Raw genomic sequence first — 22,572 nt, forward strand, 5'->3', positions numbered from 1 at the left:
TCGATGTTCATGGCCAGGGGGAGCAACACAGCAGGAGCTGCCCACTGCCTAATTTCCACTCTTCATGCCCCTGCGTAATGAAGCACCCCTCATACCCGTTTGCTGCTGCTGCTGGGTAATTGGGATGAGACTGAGTGTGTGTGTGCCCTCACCCAGTGTGGCTTGACCTCCTGACGACCCTTCAGAATGCTTTTTTGTCTTAATGGGAGTATCATCTTTTATTTAGATCTCCATTTGAAAGTAATTGTCAGCAGGAGGGGTTTATTAAAGGAGATGGAGATTAATAGACTGGCGGCTCTGCTGTAGATGACTTCATGTGATTGACTGTAACTGTATGTAAATGTGTGAGGGGTTTTTTGTTTTGTTTTTTTGTTTGTTTTTTGGACTGGCTGACTGATTTGAATCTATGATCTATGAATCTGACTCACCAGCTTAAGACAACACTGTGATCTCTGTTTTGTGTTCTCTGAAAGTGTGATTGGATGAGGGTTCAGTTAGCTAGACCGGAGTAAGCATGAAGCATGCAGGATGCTTTTCTGTAGGATTACGGACACCAAAATTGTAGTGGGATAGGCAGTTGTTGTTGTTTTTTTTTTTTATTATTATTCTGGTGAAGCCTTTAAGGCAGAGGTCATCAAATGGTGGACCGCCGTCTGGATGTGTGTCCAAAGAAAAGTATGTCATTGGGTTCGAACCGTGCAGCTTGTTATGACAACGTTGACATAATGACGTCTTTAAACGGTCTGTTTTCACAGTTGGACAACGGCGTGTGTATTCGTTCGTCATTTCAAGTTCAAAAGGGACTTCGCATCTGTCCGTTGCACTAGTCATTAGCGGTAACATGAAACGACATATCAGCTTGGTATGTCTTTATTTATAGATGTGAACTAAGCACTAATGGCTAAGCATTAAAAGGTTGCCGTTGTCACCGTACAGTCATTTTAATTGCTCACCCAGACGTTCGTAAACATGGCCTTCACAGATTTCAGTTTGCATACCCCTGCTTTAAGGCATGAGAATAAGTACCGGGACAAAAAATGACACGAATCTCAAGTGAACGTTGAGGTGTGTGCGATTTATATCGCACACACACATTTAACAAATCATCATCTTGTAGGTAAACAAGTGGTACGGTCTGGAAGTGTTTGGTTGTTGCGGTGAACATCTGAGGTGACCTTGGGGCTTGAGAACTACCCCAGGGACGTTCGTTATGCGTCAAATCAAGCTGCGCGTTTGTTTTTCGAAATGAAAAAAAATTGACTGCAGGCAGTTGCACATACTGTATGCTAGATTGTGCTCTTGTGGATGGTTCATCTTTTGTATTATGAAGACGGAAAACAACCCCGGCAAACCAATGAAGAAAAGGTCCGAGCCATTGCTCGCTACCGTATTTGTCATGTTCTCTAACCTGCGAATATATGGCACCGGTTCCGATTCTCGTTCTGCTGTATTTATTTGCGCAGTGGTTAAACGCTGTCGTGGTGATTAGAGGTGTAAGTTTCTCCCACTGAATACGGTTATCTAGTGTGAATGATGAATTTCTCATGTATGCAGGTCATCCGTGCCAGCGGGAGCGTCTCGTTCACAAGGGGCCCCATCAACAACCATCGCAAGGTTGCAGTTAAACAAGCAAGCGTAGCATTGTGTACGGCAATAAATCATCTGCACGTAAAGCCCAGAGCACTAAAACTGTAGAACGTCTGGTATACTATCTCTATAAAAATGGCACTCGGCATTTGTGTCTGCTTAGGCAGTTCTACATTTAATCTAGTTTTGCACAGGTATGTGCTTCTGACTCCTACACAGCTGTCAACTCCTTCATTTTCCTTTATGTACCTGCTCTCTGTCAGTCATAATATCTTTCTCTGAAGCAGCCCTGTCTTTCTTTCTTTTTCTTTTCCATTTTTTTTTCCTTTTTTTTTTTTTTTTTTAAAGCACATGCCCACTCACACAGCCTTTCCTCGAAGAACACCTGTCATTTCAATAAACAAGCTTGTTTCCAAAGATGGCATGAGCCTTAAATACACCAGGTCTCTTGGGATAAAATCAAAATTACTGAGATAGCAATGACTCATTCAGTCATGTTCTGTCCTAAGGAGCTTTTTAAGGTCTTTGTCTTTTTTCAGTCGTCCCCCCCCCCCTCCCCCCCTCTTCAGGCTACTATTATTTCCTGTTTGTGTTGCTTATTCACCCTCTTGTCGGTATAGTCCTTTAGTGGTAATCTCTGTAGTGCAGTACCATTGATTTTCCAGGAATTGTTCCCCTCAGCATAGAAAATTTTCCAGATGAGTGAAGTGCTATTTCTAGCCCAAACATCATTCCAGCCCTGCCTCATCAAAATCTTTTCATATTCAGAACGTGAAAGAATTCGGACATCTGGGTTTGCATTGCTCAATATTTACGATGCCGTCTGTTTTGTGTGTTTTTTTTGTTTTGTTTTGTTTTTTTTTGTGTGTTTTTTTTGTCTAGTGGATGATCCAGGAGCCCCACAAAGTGGCCACGTTCTTCGGCTGCATCGGCAAAGACGAGTTTGGAAAGATCCTGAAGCAGAAGGCAGAAGAGTGCCATGTGGATGCCCATTACTACGAGCAGAGCGAGGAACCGACAGGGACCTGTGCCGCCTGCATCACTGGAGACAACAGGTCAGTTACCCTCTTTCCTCAGGAGAAAGCCTTTATCGCTTCCTCAGGATAACACACACTCATGTACACACACACTCGCATGCCTCACTGAACACTAGAACTCACTGTTCTCTCACTGGCTGTTCTACTCCTTTCCTGCAGAGCTCCTTATTTATTTATCTAGCAGGGTTAGATCAGCACCAAGCTATTTTGATTGACTGCTAGACTTGGCACTGAAGGGTGCCAGATTCCATGACTGGCCTGATGCATGAGGCAGGCAGAACACATTACGTGCCACCTAAGCATTTGATATTGGCAGGTTGTTTCCAACTTTTAAAGGCTATAAAATTGGATAAACATTTACAGCCGACTGTGGCATCTCCCTCAGGCTTCTATTCCCTGGAGAAGCGCAGATACGATCAACTCGATGATAAACAAGCGCTCAAGACTGATGCTGCTGTTAATTCTTTCCTTACTATGAGAGAACAAGGACCAAATAAAGCAGATAATAAATGGATACCTTTTCCGGGACCCCAGTGTCACTGATATACGATAAGTAATACATGCTCCCTCACTAGCGTGAGATGATTATTCATCTGCTGCCAGAAGCTGTTTTTGCTCTGTGTTAATGCAAAATCAAAAGGAAAGTTAAAGGCTATGGAGAAACATCAAATCAAACGTGTCTTGAAAGGGATAGCGGGCTACGTGTAATTAATTCATCTCCAGCATGCATAGCATGGTCATGTTTCTCTCAGGAACAATCTCAAATGGTGTTCTATTGGTCATGTAGTGCAATTCTACCACTGCAAGCTCCCAATGTTGGGCCCTTGAGCAAGGCCCTTAACCCTCAACTGCTCAGATGTATAAATGAGATAAATGTAAGTCGCTCTGGATAAGGGCGCCTGCCAAACGCCATAAATGGAACGAAACGTAATTCTATAATGCCATCGTTATACCCTAAGTAGTAAGCATATATAGAGAATCGGATTCATCCCAACTGTGTGGAGATGGAGGACGTTTGAAGAAACGTATAATCACGTTTAATATCCGCAACAAGAAGTCCCTCCAGGATTTAGGGATTTTTGCGATCACAGAAATCAGCACACGTATTGAAATTATGTCACTTATATTTGAATATTAAATAGTTCAAAATGATTGAGAGTTGAATTCACTGTTTAAAGTGATTTGTCAGAGCTAAACTAGCGCTCCACGTACCGATTCTTATTGTACACTTTTCTGTCCACAATATTCTAGAAGCTTGCAATTTAATTGGCTGTCCAACTTCCTCTGTACACACACCTTCACGTTTCGAATTCCCCAGTGAACTTTTTGTAGGTATAGTTACTGGTTCGGAAACAAGTTCTTGGCACGCCGTCTTTAAAAGTTAAGAGTTTGTTTGTTTGTTTTCAAGTAAGCACGATGCGCTCAAGTTTGCCAGCAGGCTATGGGCGAAGACCGAGTTAGAGTTCTGGTTTCCCGGACTAGACCTAGCTTTTATGCACAGGTTTCTTTTCAACACGTTTTAGTACCATTGCCAATTTTTACATGTTCTATTAGCATTTATGTACAAGTCTATGTTGTTTATGTAAGTTTAATTATACCATTTTGTGCATCACTAGTGTGGACTCTTTCCTCTCAGGTTATTTTAATTATCTACAGACGCCATGAATGTAATCACAAGATGAAACTGAAACAGTCATGAGCTCTTAGCACATACTTCCTGTGGTTAAAGTGTTTGAGACACATGCAACCAGGAAATGTAGCTTATTTAAATGTAATCGGACGTTTGGATAGAAGACTCGGCTGTTAGCTAATAAGTGAACTACTTGTACTATTTTTTGCTCTGTACATACCTTTCCAACATTTACACTGTTAATAATAATAATAATAATAATAATAATATTTAACTGTTCATTCTGCACTTGTAATATATTCTAATTTTCTTTAGTGTGCTAAAGTCCTATAGCAATGTCATTCCTAGCTGTTTGCTCTTTCCTAAAATGCAAGTCTCATGATTTGTCTGTAGCTTGTGGATCTGTAGCTCGTCTCCACTCCTTTCCATGTGGTTGAGTGTGCTGCTGGAAAATTCTGGAAGTGTATCTGTTAACCCTAGCTGCGATGAGTGGACGCATGTAGCGCCGGGCAGTGCTGTAGAGCCGAAGTTCAGGCTTCAGAGTAGATGACGACGAGGAGGAAGAGGAGGGGGAGGAGAGTCCTCTTTGTTTTTCAGCCATCATGGTGTGAATCAGCCAGAGATGTTCTTAATGGGAGCTAGTTTGAAGTGTGCAGACTTATAGAGCTGTCAGCTATAGCCTTATGAGATTACTCATTACCGCCTCACCTGTCAGAGCAGTCTCTTTCATTACAGGAAGCTGCAGAGGTCACCGCACGCACGCACACACACACACACACACACACACACACACATTCCTGTAGCTTAATAACGGAGAAGGTGTTTTAGCTTTTATCAGTACAGTATAGAGCTCCTGCGTGCTGCAGAACTGCAATCAGAGAACAGAACTAGCTGGAAGTTGGGTTAGAAGGGGTCTGTTCTGGGTTCAGGTTGGCTTCAGTGCAAAGGGAGGAATCAGGCATGGATCCTGTTGATCCTTTAATCAGTTGATCTTGGTCCTCAGACGACTATCTAATGACTATCCTGCCATTTTGTGGATAAGTTTGGACACCCTGGGTTTACAGTGATGCCATACATAGAATCTTGCATAGAAGGGTTCCCCCATAGCAGCAACCAAAGAACCCTTAATGTTTCTAGGTTTAAGAAAAAACCAAGTACATTTTTGTATTTGGATTTTTGTTGGTGCCTAGTCAACTAACTTCCTGCTATTAATGTGATCGTTATCTTCCGGGAGCTTTTCCTTGGAAAATGTCTTGATTTGGCTCGTTTTCTGGCTTTGCTCTAAAGAACTCTTTCTAGCACCTTTACTTGTAAGGAGGCACCTTTTTAAAGTGCAGGACTACTGTTCTATTGACTTTGTGTGTGTGGATAGTACTGGCACTTTTTCTACAGGTAATGAAAGTTCAGAATAGCGGCTAGCCCCCCTGGGGACTGCTTCCTCCCGCTAACAAGTGAATAATGAGAGCGGTGGCTTTTCAAACTGGAATTAGTTGTTTTTGTTGATGCGAGGACCACCAGGAGGTTAATGGAGAAACAGTCGTCCCGATGGACCCGTACATTTTCTCTGCATTATTGATTTGTTTTTTCATTTATTTACGGGAAAGGTCTGGTAAGGCGTTTGCAGAGGGTGGAAAAAGTGGTGTGGGGTTATTCAATTCTGGCATTGAGCACCTGTATTCTAAAGCAGCGTCCATATGTCAGCCTTTAGCTGTATGGTAAGGTTATTCATTTAAGTAGGCAAATGTGACTGTTAGGAAGAAATGAATCTTTTAAACGTGCCGTTGCAGGTCCGCTAACATAAAGGCTAATATGTAATGTATCCTTGTTTGATGCTCAGTGATGGTAATTATATAATGAAAGCTATTTATTGATATGGAGTGCTTTTAGTGTGTAACTGTTGTTGGACTGAAATGAGTTTTCTCTCCTTCTTCCAGATCTCTTGTTGCTAATCTGGCAGCTGCCAACTGCTATAAGAAAGACAAACATCTGGATCTGGAGGAGAACTGGAAGCTGGTTGAAAAAGCAAAAGTCTACTATATTGCTGTAAGTAAAAGTACATCCCTATATCTTTTAGAATTACTGAATTAATCGCTGTACTACACGACGACGAGTCATTTAAAAAGAATTCATTATCCAGTCCTTATTGACATGGTTTATTTATCTATGCTGGTGGCACACACTGGGAGAGAGAAAGAGAGAAAGCAACAGAGATTGTGTATAAGTTGAGAGATAATGGCCCGGACAGTGGAGATGCTAGGTGTTATGCCAGCGCTTCTGTGCCAAATAGCTTCCACTGATCTCACCTCAGCAAGCAGATACGCTTCATTTCATGCCCTTAAAAGGGCACTCTGCAAATCTGTGTGATGCTGATAGGCTGTGTGCAGCCCTGAAGGGTGGGAGATACGAGTTTCCAAAAGTGCAATTGGTTTGGCTGAAGAAATTCAGCTTTCTGACCCATGAGAATGATGGGGTTCGAATGTGGGGTCATTCTGGTGCAAGACGACGCAGTCTCTGTGAAGGCTGCCGACTAGGCCGAGCGTTTTCATTTACAGGCCACGCTCTCCTCATGCCCCTTAAGAGCAGTGTGTGTGTGTGTGTGCGTGTGCGTGTGTGGTGTTGTAGGCAACTTATCAAGCAGCATCAGCTCCACCAGTCTGCCAAGCTGTTTCACTCCTGATTGAGGAGTTAACTGGCAGACGTGGTGCAAACTGTTGCTTGTAATCATCCGTAATCAAGGTTGGTGTGAAGCGCGTGACCCCATTACACTCCGACCTGTCAGTTAATGAGCCATTACAAACGTGATTGGGACAGCTCGGCATGCAGGTCAGTACTTGCTCTCGGCTTCATTCGCCAAGAGAGTTCCATCTGCGCCCCGTCGGACGTCCATTTGTGGATACCTCTAATAAAGGTATGTGATTAACCTCGACGCAGGAATCAGTCAATTTGGCAACCATTGTAATGTGACACTCTAATCATTTTCAACCCTGATTAACTGACTTTCATCGCGGTGCTGCTTACCGAATAGAGCCGGAGGCTACGATGAATAAAGAGGAGCGGCGCTGCATTGGTCTCTTTTGTGTTTCCTGCCTTGAATGGATGAAGTGGTGGTGTCCATGGGAAACTGTCCTGATGACACTGTCTGGGTTTGTCTCCGTTTTGCTTCTGTGTGAGTCCCGTGTTGTTGTACAAGCCAAAGGGCAAAAGTGAAGCCTGTACACAGGAACGGTAATGGCGATGTGCGAATGCGTTTCTGAGACGAAACCGTGCAAAACTTTGGTGGCCATTGACCGGAATGAGACCTGGTACAATTCCTGTGAAACAGTCGGCAGGCTCATGTGGGAACAGAAGCTTGCACTTTGGTGGAAAAGAGGATGTATTGACCCTACGATGTATTGACACCTTGTATAGTAATGAAACGGAAGGAAAGTCAACAAAAAGGAAGAGCGGGAGAAATATCTGGAAATCATTGCCATTCGGAAATAAGTGCTGCTTACCATTTCTTGCCAAAATAGAAACGTCTTTATCAAATCTTAGAGATGCACCGATACTAAATTTCTCACCCGATACCGATAAACGATTATTCAGAGTGGTAGTTCTCCCTTTTATGCCTTCTTTTAAATGAATAATAATTCATTCCACAATTCTGAAGGTAATCCGAATAAAACCTCTTTATTCTCTCCATTTCAACAAGTTGTTTCACAGTAACCGGTCTCATAAACAGAAAACACAATACTCACATTAACACTAGCACATGAACTAAACTCTGAAGATTAAAGTACAATTTCTTAACTTATTGAATGTTATTAATTCATATCAGCATTGACTGAATTCTAAAAATCCTCCCGTTAGTCTCACATTCACTCACCACAAACACAAGCATTTCTACTTCATCACTGAACCTCAACTTTTTATGTATTAACATTAACTGGATATGAAATACACTACTCTACAATTATATTTTTCTGTATAATGTATACTTTTTGTCAACTCTTCCTCGTTTAAATCGTTCAGCGGTGTACTGGCGCTTTAATTCAGCGCGAGCAACGCGGCAAAATAAAAGAAGACTCGACGCCCAAACTGCCGCTTCACTGCTGCTCACTTCCGGTGTAAAATTTTAGCAGTGTAGAGATTACAAACTGCAGTTTCGTCATCATTCCACACAAGAGACATCATCTTTGCACACAGCATGAAATCCATGTGTTTTCCCGCCCTCTTTTGATCGACAGGATATAATATATCAGGATATAATATATCGACCTTGATCGTCATATATTTTTTTAAATGTTTTTAGCATGAGAAATTGCCTTTATTGGCCGATACATCAGTGCACCTCTATCAAATCTTCTCCAGGAATGTGGCGTAAACAAGGGAAAGAAGTAGAAACCTAGATTCAAGCAAATAATCATTGCCAGGAGGACTTTCATTGCAAACATGAATGGGTGTATCCTGGTATGAAGGACACAAAGTCTGGTAAAGATGCAGTATTCTGATAATGTCTGGGATATCTAGTGTGAAAGCAGATGCACAGTAGTGCTGTCCTGTGAGGAATGAGAGTCTTCCTTCTGACAATAAAGTGAGAGAGAGGGAGAGAGGGAACAGACACATTCCAATGTTTATTGAAAGCGTTGTCCCCGTTTAGTCTGCTCTGGCTTTCCATTGGGCTTGTTAGACGGAGCTCTTGAAGGAGGGGGAATAGTTTTTGCTGCCGATGCCCAGCTCAGTTTGTCCACAGCTCAAATTTCAGCTGATATTGGAGCGCCGAGTGTCCCAGTGGGCCCGCTTGTTTTTCTTCTACAGGCCCAAACAAAGCTGTGATAGCAGCTTCTCCAGGTGCACTGCAGGTCTCTACTCTACTCTATAGGCATGTTTAATGCATTTGACTTAGCTGTAGGCTTTCTCTCTCTCTCTCTCTCTCTCTCTCTCTCTCTCACACACATTGTTAGTCTCTCCCTCTGTCCCTTAATCAGAGACAAGGCTGTGAATTGATCATCCAGTCAGAGTTTTCATTACTGAAGCACGTCCTCTTCCCTCAGCAGCAACGTCACCTCCTCACCTCTTCTATCATTACTCGCCACCTTTAACCACAGTAGCATCAGTCAGTATTCACCTCAGAGTCATGTTCACCGCATCTGATCTGCTCCCTATGTTCTGCCTTAGCCCCTTTCCCACTCTGCCTCCATTTTGGAAATGGATTCCCGCGTGAGGTCTCGGGTCAGGCTTAAATCCCTGTCGGTTTAATGGAGAATGAAAGCGGAGCAGGCTGGACAAATAAACGGGGTCTGTCTGTCAGAAGTCCTGAGTGTCTCTCTAAGAGGCTGTGTGGGTTATTCTGAAGCGGGGTTATGTAAGTGATTTCCTCTTGCGTGTAGTGTCCCAGTCCCTGGCACCAGCCTGTCTGTCGACTCTCTCTCTCTCTCTCTCTCTCTCTCTCTCTCTCTCTCTCTCTCTCTCTCTCTATAATATCTAGCTGTTAGCCGTATTGACCTTCACTTGCACTCTGCATCATTCCGCCCTCATCTCCTCTCTTAATGTCTGTTAGACAAAAACACTCCAGTGCTGAGTTTTACCCAATAGTTAATTAGGAATCTAATGAGTTAATGCTGTTTTGCTTGTTTGTTTTGTATTTTTTTCACATTACTGAAAATTGTTATGATTATCATAAATTAGAAGCTCTGGCCTGTACGGAAGAGAAGAGAAAATAAGGGATGATATAGTACCACTTTTCAGACCACGTCTGAGAACCGTCCCAGAACTGTATCTTGGTCGAGTCGCTTTGTGCGTTTCTGTGGATATAATGATACCTGTGAAGGTAGGAGTTGTTCTCTGGTGGTTGAAAGTGGTGACATCATTTCCCACCCATCACTAATAATAACAGTAGCAATAACACATACACTTCATGGTGTGATTTTTACCTTTCACCTCTCATTTTGTTTCATATGAAGAGACACTAAGAGGTTAAGAAGATTTGTGTTTGTCCAATTAGTGATCTGTGATTTTATTTATTTATTTATTTATTCATTTATTTTGATTTGACTCATCAGTGCCTGTTGGGTACGGAAGCACAAAAGGACACACATAAATTTGAATGTTAAGCACCATTGAATTAATTAATTAATTAGTTTGAAAACCAGACATTTTCACTTCCCGGAAATTGTATTTATATTCACGTCCATATTCAAATGGGTCTCTTCAATGTTAACAATCACGGATACAATGACATAGTGTTCAGATGTTAAAAGAAAAAAAATTCAGATTCAAATCAATTTCATTTAGCAACATTCACAAACCTACAAGTTAAGCATGCCGGCTACTCTGTGATGAGCAAAGGCGGTCAAGCCAGGAACACAATGAACTGATGGCTACTGGCACTGATCAGCTAAAATCGGAATAAATATTTGCAAAAGCAAATTCCATCCCAAGAGAACAAAATCGTTGCTTACAGGGAAGCTTACACATCTCGTGCGCTGGCAATTTTACTTTTCTGAGCCAGTTATCCAGTCACATGATTTGTTGAGGCAAAGTCACATGACTTTTTTTTTTTTTTTTTTTTTTTTTTGATGCACAAAATTTTTTCCCGTAATTTATGGGCATGTCGACTTCTCAAAAAAAAAAAAAGTATCCACCGCAGTTAAGCGCATCCGTTTTTAGGTGCATTTTGAAGATCTTATTCGCATCCCAAGGTTTTTATTTATTTATTTATTCATTTATTATGTAATATCCCAAAATTCACATAAAAATACATGGATCCACACATAGCTATTCAATCATTCCAGGCTTATTTGCCTTTGACTTGTACTTTTCCAAAGTCAGTTTACAAACTGAAATGCTGTTGTTGTTGTTGTTATTATTATTATTATTATTATTATTATTATTATTATTATTATACACTTGTGAACACCTGTTTGAATGTAGATGCTTGATTTTTGTTTGTTTTGTTTGGGTTTTTTTTTGAAAACGTGAATTTTACATTTGGTACTTTTTGTACCCTGACAAGGAGGTAACCAAATTCTTCATGCATACTTTGCTGCAGTATGGGTCACTTGACATTGGTGGGGGAAAAGGACAACATTTGGGATCACAGATTTGTTACACGTTTAATATCAGTGTTATAGTGATAACGGAAATGCACACGCCGTTGACGAAGCGTAAACTTCGGTGTGTAGCCTTCATACACACCACAGTAGGTCTAGTTTTATAACCATCCACAAAAAGGAACCTTTTATAGTGCAGAACTGTGGACTAGGCTAATTGATTATGGACAGTGTCCAGTGTTTACACTCTTGCACAGTTTAAAGGTCATGACACACTTTTGAGAAGCTGTATAGAGACTCTGAGTCGAGCTTTTCATAAAGAATTGAGAATATTTTTTTTTAATGAAAGATGGACCAGAGCCAAAAGAAGTCCCAGTCAATGAGAGAGTGAACCCGAGGTGAACAGTGCCCTTACACTTTATAGATGATCAGCACTAGACCGTGTGCCAGCTGCAGCACTTTGTAAAGTTAATCTGTTCCTAATTAATAACCGATCCAGTGAGTCATAAATACTAGTCGTCCTTTTTTTTTTTTTTTTTTTTTCCCCCAACATGCAGTTTGAGATCAAAGAATTCATGTTGTTTTTATGAATAACATCAAATCTGAGGTGGTTTATGATGATGGATGTTTGCACTATATAGCAAAGACGGATCAGCACTGGTGTATCTGTCCCCTTAGAGATCCCCGGCTCAGAACTAACAGAGATTTGTGCAGATTTCCTCATATCCTCTTCAGTCCTGTGGGACAGATTGCTGATGGCCTTCTCTGTCCAGTGACGGACAAAAGCTTTTGGTAGATTTACTGAGTCACAGCCTTAGAATAACACGGCTAAAGCTCAGCGCTGTGCCATTTTTTCCCCCTCTCAAACGCCTCCCAGCAGCCACACAGATTAACTTGTTTAATGGTAAACAAGGGCAATTTGTGAATGTGGAGTGGAGAGGCCAGTCTGATTGCCCTTAACGGAACATTTCGCTGAGTTTGTTTTGTCGGGTGTTTTTGTTTTTAAACAGCTGAATGCTCCCTGTGTCATTCCTACATTCCTACACCAGTAATTCAAGTAAGCAGGAATTCGATCAATTCACCCGGCCACAATTCATATATAATCGTCATTACATTATTGCCTAATCACAATAATCCGGGCTGATCTGGAGTGTTCCCGGTAAGCACGATTGTTGGATTCTATAATCATGTATTTAAAGTTAGTACATACACGTTAGTTCCTTGAAAAATGCCAACAACAAATGACTGAAGTTTTTATGTTTCGATAATGATTCTCAGTCAAAGGCTTTTCAAATATTCAACTTTTTGTTGTGTAACAGTAATAATTGGCACTCTAACTTCTTTGCGAAAATGTGTTGTAGATGATATTTAGTACATTAGTACAATAGTATAAAAAGTATTCATGTTCAAAATGTATGCTATAATGCATTGTTTATAGTCCTGTAACCTAGTATTTAAAGGAACACTGCACTCTGAACAGCTTGCATATTAATCCGTATATAATTAATATGGCATTCAAGATTTATTTCGTGATGAAATTCCAACTTTATTTCTTTACTTTAAGGGGTCAGATTTAATATGTACATTTATGCTTTTATTATAAAAGTGACCGTGTTCTTGCAGTTATAAAATGGTTCTTCACAATCGTTTCTGTGACAATTAATTGTCAGCGAAAATGTAATAGTCTTGACTGACCCTGTGTCCGAGCAGACGACGGCCCCCGTTTTAAACATAACGCCGCCGATGCGATCCGTTTCATTCACCTGAAATGATTTACTTTGCTGCCTTTTTTCATTCAAAGACCTGTAAAGTGATTTTGTTCCTGAACCTTTTTATATTCGTCCGTCCGTGGGTCGGATTGGCAGAGGAGAGTTTGTGTGCTAAAGCGCTGATTAATGAAGCCTGACGCGAGCTCGCTGAGTGCCCTGCTGCTGAAAAGGTTGGATTGGATGCAAAGCGAGTTAATGGAGTCTCGCACCGGGACAGGCAGCGCGGGGCACTGCCATCCAGCCCGAGCTGGAGAGAGCACGCAGTCTCAGGGCAGCCATCTTTCACAGACGGAGGGCGGCAGGGAGGGAGAGAAAGAGAGAGGGAGGAGGAGGGAGAGGGGAGGGGGTGTTGTTGAACTTGTGCCAAATGTTTGGTGGCAGGCTGTTGCTAGGAAGTGAGGATCCTGAGGCAGAGTGCCGCACACTGAGCTGTAATGAGGGACAGGAATAAGACTGCAGAAAGAAAATCACACTGAAAAATATTTATATATATATTTATATTGGAGGAAATGATGGTGCAGTGTTCTGTTAGGGGGAAAAAAAAATGTATTTGGTAGCTGTGTACAGTTGAAGTAAATGCAAAAATGCCATCATTTCAGCATAACCCAGAAGTGCTGCAGTGCTTCTTTTTGGCCTACCCTCTAATTTGATCTGCCTTGGAACATGCGTTGCACATTATGCCAGGGCATTAACCTTACATTGCCAGTTGTCAGTTCTGCTACTAAACGCAGAGTCTCTGAAGCCACTGGCACAGAACCTTGTCCTCTTAAAGAGACAGCAGCACTAATTCCTGAGGGAAATGTGTGCACAGTGTCATGGTGAGAGAGAGAGAGAGAGATGGTAGGTGTGTCCTGGGGTGAGAGATGAAAATAATTAAACGGAGGAGACATGTGGGCCTCTGAGGCCCCAGCTGCAGATGGTTCTAGAACAGCCCGGGGACGTGAGAGAGGTGCTCTTGCAGGCAGGCGTGTGCCAGTTCCTCTGAATGGATGCTCCATCCAGTGTGGGGGTGATGAGTTTGTATGGGGAGGAAGCTGTGAAAGTGTCACCTGTGAAAATGAAAAATTCTCTCTCGCTCTCACTCTAACTTGTCAGGTTTTCAGCGTGTATATAGCTTACGGTTCACATTGCACATTGGCAAACGGCAGGCTTTCAGAGCTCTAAGTGCTTTACTGCGACACAAAGCAGGTTGCGTCTCATCAGGACTAATGTCAGCACAGAGTGACAGCCAGCCAGAAAACACACCATTAACTGGTACAGTAAGTGGCATGCCAGCCTGCACCCTGAAGTGGCATATGCAAGCTCGCTCGCTCGCTCGCTCGCTCTCTCTCTCTCTCTCTCTCTCTTCCTGTCTGACCTCAGCGTTCCCTGGTAACAAGAATGTCTGTGCGCTGGGGGTTTCATACTCATAATGACACCTAATTCACAAGGGCTCTAGTGATGATTTTTGTAAGGTGACTCACAGTGCTTTTGCGCTCACGCATACCCCCCCATCACACTCTCTCTCTCTCTCTCTCTCTCTCTCTCTCTCTCTCTCTCTCACACACACACACATGCACATACTCAGGCAGCCCTCATGCTGACCTTGAGCTGAATCTGGCGTCAGCTGCCCTACACTCCATCTCTCCCCTCCCCCCCTCCTCTGCTGAGAAAGATCACACAATGCAAATTGAGAGAGAGAGATGGGGAGAGAGAGAGAGAGTTGAGATGTGTGGTGGTGGTGAGGGTGGAGGGAGGAGGGGTGCACAGTTGGCAGGCTCTGTGTGACTGTAGGCAATTGGTCACAGTGTTGCTCTGCTCTGATGAAATTTAATCTTACCATATTTACATGCAGAGTTTCACTCTTGGCAAGCCCTATTAAATGCATTTGTAAACGCACTTCATCTTGATTAGAGTTCATGCCTCAGAGCGGCCTCCAGTACGCCTCCTTTTCCTTGTCGGACACACTTAAAGCGATCAGTCCACTTGAATCGTGCGGCACCTAAAAAAATAAATAACTAAAAAAAATTACCCAGGTGCCACGTTGAACTCTGGTGTACCTGCCTCGTCAAATCTCCCCAACCATGCCTCGGGCAAGTGCAGGGTTTGTTATGCTAAAATCCTCACATTCTCAAGGAACAGTGCTGGCCACTGCAGGAAATGATTACAGCCTTGAAAAAACATCAGTCTTTATTAAATCACACGAACCTCATAATCTCCCTTCGCTATCAGCGTTCGTTTATTCCCCGCAGCACCGATAATATTGCCGTGTCGAAATCTGTTTACTATTTTATTTTTGATTTTACAAGAAATTGAATCAAATGCCTCGCCGTAGTCCGCCATCTGCCATCCTCTACATGATGTTCGTGTTTACGTGCTCTCGAATCCATTGTATTTCTAGGTCACCGTATTCGAGTCCTGTGTTTACTATGAACAATTAGTTTGAAAGCGTGTTACTAAATAAAAAAAAAATAAAAAAAAGTCAACCTAAGAATGAAGTGTTTTTCTCAGCATTATGTGAATCAAGCCAGCATTTTCAAATCCCCTCCAATTACATTAGCTCTGAAATGGCCCCCGTTTTATCGTCTAATGACGGCATGCTCCAAGAACGAAATGCTCCGTTTTCGAAAACGTTTTCTGTTGGGGGGGGGGGTGAATAGATTCTGTTCTCCGCTTAAATGTGTTTTCTTTCATGCTGAGCAATTTTCCGCTAATAGCAGTCCGTAATGCTAAAATTCAACGTGATGACAAGCGCCTAATTATACAATAATGTGCATGTTGCATGTTTAACCATTAGCCCCTTCTCCCTCCACCTCCTGTGCTAATTTCACTTATGTATCTGCAGTGCAAACACACAACATCAGCCAGTTAGGATTTATTTGACATCTCGCTGTCTGTGTCTAATTTGCTGTGAATCAGAGAGGCATTTGCACGGGGTTGAGCTAGGTGGCCGTTTACTTAGCAGAGCGATGTTTGCAGGCATAATTGAACCATCATTAGCTGACACGAGTGCAGTCACGTGGGCTGACTGTGTTAATGTGCAGCTCCGAGGCAGTGGGATGCTGGGCTGAGGCACCATGGGTAATCACTCACACACACCCCCCCCCCCCCCCTTCGCCCCCACCCCCTCCCCCCAACAAACTCTCAGGTTCAGGCAGTTTACAGATTACAGGTTACAGAACTGTGAGAGAGTGACAGAAGGAGGAAGAGAGATAGAAGCACACGTATTGGACCAGTTCACAATTTCAGGTTCTATTTTTTCACCAAGCTGTGGTGAGAAACTGATAGATTTGTATCGGTAATGATGACAAATCAGTGATTCGACATTTTTGTCATCATCTCTATTGCCAAGGGAGCCACGCTGTAAGTATTTGTGCTGAAAACGGTTACCGTACTGAACCACGGTAGCGAGAAACCTAGACATGTGGGTGGCGCTAGAAATAGCACACCACTCACTGGTCAAATTCAGACATCAGGGATTGTCTCGCAATTCAGAAAACTGTGTGATTTAAGAGGGGGGGGGGGGGGGGGGGGTGTAGAGTTGCAGACCAAATTGCATGTCTAAATACTACTTTATATACTGCTTAGAATGATAGTATGTGGTTTGAGACATAGCCGAAGTAGATGATTGAGGATTGATGTCACTACACCACAACTTTCTCCTACCTTCATTGGCGTTGATCTACACGTTACCATTGGGGTGGTACCCTCGAGGGTGTGCATATTTTGTATTTTTATAGTACAACTTGTACCACTGAGGGTACCCCAGTGATGAGAGGCGGTACAGTTTACTACCACTTCTTCTGAGAGTATACATGATAGGGAAACAGACCCAGGTCTACCCAGGATACTGATCATTATGAGTTTGAGTTGGTTCTGTAAAACAATCTGCCTGGTAGAAAAGCGCGTTCGTTCTTTATCGTAAATCTACGCCAGACATCTTCTCAACCATTGTGAGTCTTAATTATTAAATGCCTCATAAGACGAATCTTTGATCCAGTAAAACGGCAGCTGAGAGCCTTTCTTCCTTCCCTGCTTTGATTAGGAAGCCCAAGCCCGATAGGTCAGGCTAATATTTACAGTTGTGCATGTTTATAGGCCCCTTACCGCTGAGTGCGAGTCAGCATCCTCCTTCGATCACAACGTAGATGCTGTTAGCATCCTGCTTTCCACCCCTCTTTCACCTCATCCACAGGAGGAGCGCTCCAGCGAGCTCTCCCATTGAAACATTGATGCGCTGGGGCCATGAAATCGCCTCAGTCGATGAAGCGAATCGGCAGTGAGAGACATCAAGATGTGCTTGATTGTTTCTTAATGCGCTGAGGATTGAAGCTAACACATTTTTACATGGGTCGGCAGATGAGGGCATACAAGCGTACTAATAGGGCAGAATCAATAAAACATCTCGGGCTGTGAAACACTGCAGCACGTGTCGGTTTCTGAGCTCTGGATGAATGAGCGAACCATGTTGTTTTTGAAAGATTTACATAGTAAAAGACAGTCGCTGATCATTTGATGCCAATCCCTAGTGCTTCTACTGCGGATCTGTGCAAGCATCTCTCCTCTCCAAACTTTGAGAGAAACGTGAAAGGGGCTACCTACAGTAAGCATGGCTCTGAACTTTTCATCACCCGGGTCTATGGCCTTAGGCATGGCCTGTGGTGTGTCTTAATACTATCCCTATTTCTGATTCATGATCACTTACCGGGCTTCTAAACAGGAGTGCTTGAATTCCCTTCAAAGCCAAAGCTCCCATCATATATTAAATGTGTTAGTGGTGGTGGTGGTGGGGTGGGGCTCAGTTCGGAGCTGCCGCTCGTTCTGAAGGAACCGCATTAACACTGTGCAGATGTTAAGGCTGTGTGCGGCAGCTGTTGAGCGAAGGGCCCCGGTGAGTCGAGATTCACACGTCTCTTCATGGCGAAGACTGCTCCATTTGCCTCCCCTGCGATTGTTGATGGGTAATGATTTCCACGTTTTCATGCACACTCGCACGTGCAGGATGAGTGTTGGGCCACACGTGGAATACGAGCACACACGGACCTGCGCATGGCATGCACGAAGTGGGTACTTTAGAAACCACAAGGGTTATTTTACCTTCTTTGTGGTTACCTTCTTTTCGCCCTCCTCTCTACCACAGCGAACAAGTGTAGAACATTTAGCGCTAGCCAAATTCATAAACATGGTCACTGATTTCCCCTTTTAGCTTAGTTCTGTTTTTATTAGCTCTCAGCACTAACTCTGTCTTTCTCTCAGATCTCACATAAAACTCAGCATGTAAGTAATGAGGATGGAAGTATAGCAGCGCAGCGAACATCTTGTTCCCCTTTGGGATGTGAGCATGCTCATTGGAACGAGAAATGTCTTAACCCTGAGTTATATTGTTTTGCTGTTGCCTTTTCCCTCGACTATGCCGTTAACAGGCTGCCTGTGATTTATTTGTATATTACTTTCTAATCAGGCCTGCTTTTGGCTGTAACCCCACACACCTGGATGAAGCCACATCACATAGACCCTGAGGAACAGGGGCAGAGCAAGAGCACCGATACAGCTGTGTTTATACGCACAGTCTCTCATACAGGCATTCAGCTCTAATTATTGACCCGTGTTGTATTCATCTTTCCACGCTCGCCAAAGTAGAACCCTACAACAGATGGTTCCTCTCGAGAGTGTAGAATCATTTCATCATTTTAATTCAGTTTAATTCAACGTTCGCTTTTATAGCATTTTTAGCAATATACATGGTCACCAAGCATCTTGACAAAAACCCAGTTATACAGTACAGTTAGATTTAGAAGAGGCAACAGTTGCAGGTAACATCTCTCTCGCTGAGGTGACATGAGGAAGGAACCTTGAGAGGAACCAGACTTGGAACGAACCCCGTGCTCTTCTGGGTGACACCAGGTAGTGGGATTTTAAAGCATTTCTTTTGTACAAGTTTATACTCTAAAGTCAAAGATGGTTTAGTATGAGTGTTGTAGTCTTTATGATTAAAGTAGGTATGATGTTTATTTGGCTTGGCGGTTAAGGATCTGGGTTACTGATCGGAGGGTCGGGGCTTCAAGCCCCGGCGCTGCCAAGCTGCCACTGTTGGGCCCTTGAGCAAGGCCCTTAACCCTCTCTGCTCCAGGGGCACTGTATCATGGCTGACCCTGTGCTCAGACCCCAGCTTCCTGACATACTGGAATATGCAAAGAAAACAATTTCAATGTGCTGTAATATATAAACAAATAAAGACTCATTATCATTATTATTATCATTACCTTGGTACATTTCTTAAGTCTGCATTATCCCGGTGAAATTATCTCCTGAGGAAAGGGTGAGATTTGGACAGAAACTGGTTTTGGAAGTGCAAATCATTAGAAAGCCAAGAATTCTTCACTATCCGAAAAACCATTGAGAACCACTTTTTCTGACAGTGTAGTCATGATAAGCTTCCTTGTAGCTTTAAGTGGTTACATTTCGATATAATTGTCTGTCATATAATTGTTTGGTTCACAGCTTTTAATATGTGCATACTTGTAGAAATGTCTCGATTGTAAAGCCAGTTTGGGTTTGTGATGACACCTGTAAAAGTTTCTGTAACTGAAACTCATATACTAAGTACAGAAGAAAGTTAAGACCTGTGGTATAAGAATGGGAGTGTCTGTGGGCGGAGCCAGGGCACTATGATAGTGTCTGTCTGAATCATAAACAATACTACTTATGTAGGAGTGTTTCAGTGTGAAAATTTTCCTAGTACAAAGATATGACAGTTTCTCGATGTTACAGTATCAGTGAAGCGTTTAAAAACACACAAGCCGATGGTGAACGTGTAAGGAGAATGATAGGTAAATGGTCTGAACTTATAGCGCTTTTTTTTCTTTCTTTTTTTTAACCTTATCAGTTCTACAAAGCGCTTTACACTGTGTCTCATTCACACACACACACACACACACACCAATGGTAGCAGAGCTGCTATGCAAGGCGCTAACTTGCCATCGAGAGCAACTTGGGGTTCAGAGTCTTGCCCAAGGACACTTTGTCATGTGGAGTCACGTGGGCCGGGAATCGAACCGCCAACCCTACGATTAGTAAAATGTTCTTACGTGATATTTGTACTTTGCACATTCTTGTTTATATAATAAAATCCAAAAGGACCAAAAAAAAAAAAGATCAAATCCCCTAATTATTTTTCTTTCCTTGAAACATATTTATTGAGGATGATTTTTCCATAAACTTTCTTATATCGTCAAAATGTATTAGGTGGTTGTTGTTATTAGCTGAGAGAATGGCTGTGAGGAAATGCGGCATCCTGAGCCAAAAAAAAGTTCTGCACAACCAAGAATTTAGTTCTGGTTAGTAATGCCACGTTCTTCTATTTTGCATGTTAATATCATGAAAATGTTAGGAGTGACAGCAGAGGTAGCAATGTAACGTGTTTACTGTAACAGCAGATTACACAGCCAAAGGGCTTTCCGTGTACTTGACATCCCCCGAGTAGAGAAGTGGAGCCTGATGTGGTCTGATTTGGAATTTTTTAAAAAAAAAATTTTGGGGGGGGGGAGTGTGAGTCTCAGTCCTACACAGGGGGAATGAAAACCACTGGATTAAAGAACTTCGAGTTAAAAAAAAAAAAAAAAAAAAAAGAATGCGTAAACAGTAATAGACGGAAATGCATTTTTAATCCGATAAACCACACTACTAAGGCTGTTTTCAGAGGCAGGAAGGATGTCCGAACTGAATGTTTGGATTGAATGCTGTCTTCTGAGGAGCCTTCATCTGGCTAGTTATTGAAGGTGCTGTAGCATTCAAGTGACTTTCAAATCCCATCATCCCATTAAAAAAAAAAAAAAAAAAAGGAAAAAAAAAAAAAAAAAAAGGTGATTGGGAGTCTGTGGACATAATAATAATAATAATATAAAAATACATCATTATAGCATTAATAATAATATAATATTAATGGATCCATATATCCAGTATCCAATATATCTATATATTATTAATAATATATTAAGAAATGGTTGGTGGACTCGCAGAACGTTAGCTTAGTTTTCTCCAATGATACTTGATTCCATCTCTCCTAATGGATTTCAGGTTTTATGTCCATTAGCGTTTGCCGGTAATCAGGCAAAGTAATGTTGTATGTATACTGTCTTTAAAGTCCATCTCGAGCCATTTTCTTAAAGATACATTCTCAGATACTGAAACTCTGACTTATGACCCAGCATATGCATCAAACCAACTACCTTATGTTTCACACGTACTTTATGTAAAGGAAACGGTGGAGTAGCAGCGATAATAGTTAGATTGGACGGAGTTGTCTTTGATTTGCCAATAGAGAAGGACTCTGTTAGACTGTAAGAGCACGGGTTCGTTTGTGCACCAATTGACGAGATGAGTACAAGATGACTTCTTAGACGAATCCCGTTGTGTTGGCATTGACAGACTTCCTCCAATTACCTTCTCCAACGTACAAATAAATCCAGAATCACAGCTTTTGAAAAGCAATACCTTCCGTTAGATTTAGGGAAACCCGATGTATAGGTCTTGTATCATGAACTGGGTATCCACCTGCGTACTCTTTTAAATAACGTCTAAAACAGAAACTTTATTCCTGAAATGAAACTAAAGATGAATGAAGATGCATCGATCCCAAAGTCAGAACACAGAACACAGTGTCTGCAGCTGTTAACATCAGCACATGTGGAGTGTATGACTGCTGTGTACAGTATGCTTTTAAATACTGTTGCACAGAGGGACTTGAGCAGGGCTATTAGCTGGTGACATAACTTCGTGACGTCGTGGAGCACACAGTGACGCAGTCATTATCTCTGAATTGCTGGAAGATGTGAGTCATCAGGCAGGAAAAGCTCATTTCTCGGTCAGGTTGTAGAAAAGTGGCAAATCGGAACGAGTACAGTGACCAATTGATTGGTCTGGCTTACTCACAACATGACCGGTACGTCAAGACTTCTCGGTTTTAATTGGAAAAAATTAAAGTATTTCCTAGCAGAAAAACAAATCAGCAATGTACAGTCCTGTGAAAAAATAAGTACACCCCGCCCCAACATTTGATCCTCTGTGAAACAGTGCTTATTAATAAAGTTGATGCACTCTATCAAATGACACCTAAAATTGACATTGTGTAGTAATTTTCACAATATAAATGAACAGAAAATAAATAAGCCCAGTACACCCCTACATTTATCACACCTTCAAAACCATATAATTAGAATCAGGTGTTCAAAATCGGGTGCCGGTGATCAGAACCTGCTCAGGGAGTGCAGGTGGAACCTGTCTTATTTATACCCCTCTCATATCTAGTGTCTGGTGTTCCTTTTGCTATTGAGGTGTGTGGTGCCGTCATGCCAAGATCTAGAGAGTTCTGTAAGGCCTTCAGAAAAAAAGGTTGTGGATGCCTGAGATCTGGCAAGGGATTTAAAAAGATCTCCAAATTATTTGAAAATACATCATTCCACTGTAAGGAAAATCATGGCTTTTAAACGACTGCCAATCTGTCCAGGAATGGGCATCCCAGCAAATTCAGCCCAAGAGCA

General features: G+C 42.2%; 1 protein-coding gene across 5 annotated transcripts in view; it reads left to right on the plus strand.

Annotated features, from left to right (window-relative positions):
• Positions 1-22,572, plus strand: part of adka (adenosine kinase a) — a 158,074-nt gene that overhangs the window by 80,197 nt on the left and 55,305 nt on the right. For all 5 annotated transcript variants that reach the window (XM_047154099.2, XM_017463734.3, XM_017463735.1 and 2 more), the window contains 2 exons: positions 2,470-2,642; positions 6,189-6,297. In XM_047154099.2, the coding sequence (XP_047010055.1) occupies positions 2,470-2,642; positions 6,189-6,297 (282 nt within the window). The remainder of the gene's footprint in view (positions 1-2,469; positions 2,643-6,188; positions 6,298-22,572) is intronic.

The sequence above is a fragment of the Ictalurus punctatus genome, chromosome 3, assembly GCF_001660625.3.
Source record: "Ictalurus punctatus breed USDA103 chromosome 3, Coco_2.0, whole genome shotgun sequence".
Classification (NCBI taxonomy): Eukaryota; Metazoa; Chordata; class Actinopteri; order Siluriformes; family Ictaluridae; genus Ictalurus; species Ictalurus punctatus.